The following is a 5,000-nucleotide window of genomic DNA, read 5'->3' as shown; positions in this document are numbered from 1 at the left end:
TACGGGCAGGGGTGGTCGCCACACGAGCATACAGAGTAGTGTACTTAAGTGTTGTTGTTGTTGTTGTTGTTGTTGTTGTTGTTGTTGTTGTTGTTGTTGTTGTTGTTGTTGTTGTTGTTGTTGTTGTTGTTGTTGTTGTTGTTCAGAATCCACACTATTCCAAATGTGCCAATCGTGGACTGCTATCAAAAGATACGACAACAGATCAAGTGCTACCTTCAGATGGCTGGTAATGCGGGCGTTACCGAGCTCAATGAAGTAAGCATACTCAATGAAGTAAGCATGGCTGTGGGAAGTAAGCATGGCTGTGGGGAGAGTACATGCAGCATGAGCACCTTAGTTATTCATTCACTGTCGCCATGCTCGCACTTAGAAGTAAATCTTGTGCAATGTTGTGTTGTCCGCACTGTTCTGTTAGTCCACATCCTCGTATTACTGTATGGCATGTGTATTACTGTATGGCATGTGTGTTACAGTATGGCATGTGTATTACTGTATGGCATGTGTATTACTGTATGGCATGTGTATTACTGTATGGCATGTGTATTACTGTATGGCATGTGTATTACAGTAGGATATGAGTACTACCAAGAGTAGATAAACAAGAGTGTGCAACTCTGGATCTCTCCTGCACAATCTGCAGATACCCCCCACAATTCCGCCCATGGCGGAATTTTTTGTTTACGTCACCTTTTTTCAGAGAAACGCGGATTCTGCCGCAGAGCAGTGTGAGAGCACGTGCTGGGCACCGACCTTGTAGTGTAAAGCCCAGCCAAGTGCACGAGGGAAAACTCTCCAAAAGGCTCGCAGCGCATGCGTCGTCGAAAAGATTACGTCAACAAAAAATTCCGCCGTGGGCCAACCCATCCGCGAGTTGCACACTCTTGTTTATCCACTCTTGGTATTACAGTATGGCATGCGTACCAAAATTCCTTTTGTAGATAGAAAGCCAAATCGGATCACGATCGATCACGCGGAAAAGATGGCTGATGCGTGCACTCATCCGACACTAAGCTCGCAAGCTCATGCTCATGCGACATGTCACCCAGTAGTACCCGATAACACACGTCTTGGCTGCCATGGCAGCTTTATGCCCATCTGCATCACGTCGGGTGCGTTCAGATCTTTTCAGTTTTAAAAGAAAAGAAAACATAGACCGGCTTCAGAGGGTGTCCAGATTCAGGGTGACCAGGAGGGTGGACAGTCTGTATTCATTGTTTTATGGCCAGATTTAAACCATGCCAGAACGTACCTTGCCAGAGTGCTCAAACTGACCAGTCGGTGAGCTCTGCGTAACGCCAAGAGTACATAACCCCCCAGAGTGTGCAACTCCCACATACCCTGTTGTCCCGACAGAATTTCAAGTTGACGTCATTATTTATGACGCAATGCTCCTTGCAGCAGTGATTTACAACATGTGTACGGGTGTCAACGCATCACACGTTTTTCTTTGCAATAATTTGTACAGGATCGATCGGCTTCGGTCAACCACAGGTTCCGGATTCGTCTGATAATCCGTGTACAGTGCGCATTGCATCATCAAAATGACGTCAACTTGAAATTCTGTCGGGACAGCACCCATAGTGGAGTTGCACACTCTGGGGGGTTATGTACTCTTGGTAACGCAAACAGCAAAGGCGCTACACCTGAGTGACTACAAGAGCAGGAGCGAAATACTCAATCTGCGAACGAAACTGTTGTGTCCTTTGTGGACTCATCAGCGCAGCACAGAGATATGATAGGATAAGATCAGTACCGTCTTTTCGGAGTTAAAGCCGCACCAAGATTTTTTGTCATTAAATACATGCACACAATTCCCATGAAATCCAGGTATATGTATTTCACAGTTCGTTTCACGATCGTAGTATATTATATAGCCGCACCGACTCTTTTTGGGTGAATTCTAAGTGTTAAAACACAGTATGTGAATATGGCGTATTCCGATGCTTGTAGATCTAGAGACTTAGTCGGAGGGAAACGTATAAGCACACGAAGAGACAAAGCCAGTTCAAAATTGACACTGTTGTGCTTCGTCACATTATCACTATGTACTGATTTGAGAAGTAATGGTGGCCGCATCAGATTTTCAACAGGCTTCGTTTCTTCGTGTGCTAGCTTGTATATCTGCCATCAAGAGTCCATAACCCCAAGAGTGTGCAACTCTGTACGTGGGGATCCGCGCGGCGGAACTCCAACATTACGTCAAAAATGATGTACACGTTCGTTGCGCTTGTACTACTCCCTGGTTCCAAGCACCGCGGAATGCGGAGTTTTGTCCTCTGTGCCTCAGCGGTGTGACGTAATGTTGGAATTCCGCCGCGCAGTGGGCCTACAGCAGCCAGACCCCAGTTGCACACTCTTGGGGTTATTGACTCTTGCTGCCATGACTACTCCTGATCTGGCTGTCACCACACGTTGTGTTGCTGCTCTGTGTGCTCTATGTGTTTCTGACCATCCTCACCACCGCCACCACCACCACCACCACCACCACCACCATGACCATGACCATGTTGACAGGGCTTGGAGACTGTGGAGACTACAAATTTAAAGTTTTTCTCCAAGGACATGTCCGCCGAGTTCCTTGCACTCAAGGCATCCTTCCTTGCCAAGCTCGATCGGTACGTGAAATTATCAATTTCTTCACATGCCGTACGAAGTTCTTATGATATGAATGCTTGAGGGGAGGGGAAAAAAGAAGTAAAAAAAAAGATGCATTGGCCGGGAATCGAACCCGGGCCCGGCAGGCGAGTCAATTTCTTCACATGCCGTACGAAGTTCTTATGATATGAATGCTTGAGGGGAGGGGAAAAAAAAGAAGTAAAAAAAGATGCATTGGCCGGGAATCGAACCCGGGCCCCCCGCGTGGCAGGCGAGGATTCTACCACTGAACCACCAATGCTTGCATGGTATGAATTCGTCAGGAGATGGACATGAGCATAATTATGTCGAGGTATCCAGCTACAGTACAGCCTATTCAAACAAAAATAGTCCTGCTGGCCCGAAATTATTGACCGACAAAATTTTCTGCCTGTTCAGTACTTCCCTGTCATCCCAGCCACCCTTCCAGGAAACTACCCCCTGGTAAGTAGCCATTTACTTTTGGCAAATCCTTCGAATAAAGTTTTAATGAAAGAAGGAATAAAACTGTTTTCGTGGAGACAGGAAAGAAATCAACACAATAAATACAGCAAGTTGTGCATCCAATACACACACCATTAGCACGCACGCACACACACACACACACACACACACACACACACACACACACACACACACACACACACACACACACACACACACACACACACACACACACACACACACACACACATGCACACATGCACACATGCACACATGCACACATGCACACACACACACACACACACACACACACACACACACACACACACACACACACATGCACCATTAGCGCATGTTGGGTAAACGTTCAAGGAAGCCTACCGTAATTCCGCGCATATAAGCCCATGGGCTTATATGGGCTTATATGTGAAACAATGCAGTTTGGGGATAAAATATCCAGTAAAACATGTTCGTTTTTAGCCCATGGGCCAATATTCGAATTTTGAAGGTTCACGAAAAGTACAAGTCCATACTCATGGTCAGTCTACCATACTCTACTGGTAAACTGCACTGACCTGCTGTACCATGGTAGGAAGAGTCCATTTTGTGAAAATTCTACTTGACACATGAGTTGCATTTGCGTCTGTTTATTAGCCCATGGGCTTATAAACGGAGGTGGTCTTATATCCGAATATAGGCCCATGGGCTTATATGCGCGGAATTACGGTAACCGGTGTGAATGGTGTGTGTGTGTGTGTGCGTGTGCGTGTGTGTGTGTGTGCGTGCGTGCGTGTGTGTATTGAATGCGCAACTTGCTTTACGTATTGCGTTGGAAGAATGCATGTTACATGTTGTGTTTTGCCGGTGCATGTTGTGCTGTGTGTGTGCTTCGCTATCTGATGTTGCTGTTGGTGATTTCAGGGTGGAGGAAGCCAACAAGTGGTTCTCGGCAGCTGTGGCAATGAACGACAGTGCCGCTAAGCCCTGGTCCTGCTGGGCAGAGTTCCTAGATCAGAGCTTTGTCAAAGACCACCAGTAAGTTGCTGATGTATGTAGCTACAGCCAACGCACACCAGTGCAGTGGCAAGTAACAACCCCCAATCCCCGCATTCGACCAGACTCTACCCTCACCGCCCGACCTTGCTTAAAACAGCCCCTACACTGTCACTTAAACCGCCTGACCCTGTCTTCAACCAGCCACGACCCTGTCTTCAACCAGCCCCGACCCTGTCTTCAACCAGCCCCGACCCTGTCTTCAACCAGCCCCGAGACTGTCTTTAACCAGCCCCGACCCTGTCTTCAACCAGCCCCGACCCTGTCTTTAACCATCCCCTACCCTGTCTTCAGCTAGCCCCGACCCTGTCTTTAACCAGCCCCGACCCTGTCTTCAGCCAGCCCCGACCCTGTCTTTAACCAGCCCCGACCCTGTCTTCAACCAGCCCCGACCCTGTCTTTAACCATCCCCGACCCTGTCTTCAGCCAGCCCCGGCCCTGTCTTTAACCAGCCCCGACCCTGTCTTCAACCAGCCCCGACCATGTCTTTAACCAGCCCCAACCCTGTCTTCAACCAGCCCCGACCCTGTCTTCAACCAGCCCCGACCCTGTCTTCAACCAGCCCCGACCCTGTCTTCAACCAGCCCCGACCCTGTCTTCAACCAGCCCCGACCCTGTCTTCAACCAGCCCCGACCCTGTCTTCAGCCAGCCCCGACCCTGTCTTCAACCAGCCCCGACCCTGTCTTCAACCAGCCCCGACCCTGTCTTTAACCAGCCCCGACCCTGTCTTCAGCCAGCCCCGACCCTGTCTTCAGCCAGCCCCGACCCTGTCTTCAACCATCCCCGACCCTGTCTTCAACCAGCCCCGACCCTGTCTTCAGCCAGCCCCGACACTGTCTTCAACCAGCCCCGACCCTGTCTTCAA

General features: G+C 49.1%; 1 protein-coding gene and 1 non-coding gene across 3 annotated transcripts in view; one reads left to right on the top strand and one right to left on the bottom strand.

Moving 5' to 3' along the window:
* Positions 1 to 5,000, top strand: part of LOC135808434 (transformation/transcription domain-associated protein-like) — a gene marked incomplete at its 5' end in the record, with an annotated part of 55,149 nt that overhangs the window by 15,944 nt on the left and 34,205 nt on the right. The window contains 3 exon segments of one of the 2 annotated variants that reach the window (XM_065321624.1): positions 147 to 258; positions 2,518 to 2,618; positions 4,003 to 4,116. In XM_065321624.1, coding sequence (XP_065177696.1) covers positions 147 to 258; positions 2,518 to 2,618; positions 4,003 to 4,116 — 327 coding nt within the window. 2 annotated transcript variants of the gene reach the window in all.
* On the bottom strand, positions 2,829 to 2,899 carry Trnag-gcc (transfer RNA glycine (anticodon GCC)). The gene has a single exon. It is a non-coding gene; the product is annotated as a tRNA-Gly (tRNA).

The sequence above is a fragment of the Sycon ciliatum genome, chromosome 2, assembly GCF_964019385.1.
Source record: "Sycon ciliatum chromosome 2, ocSycCili1.1, whole genome shotgun sequence".
Taxonomy (NCBI): domain Eukaryota; kingdom Metazoa; phylum Porifera; class Calcarea; order Leucosolenida; family Sycettidae; genus Sycon; species Sycon ciliatum.
This window is presented reverse-complemented; position numbering and strand designations above follow the sequence as displayed.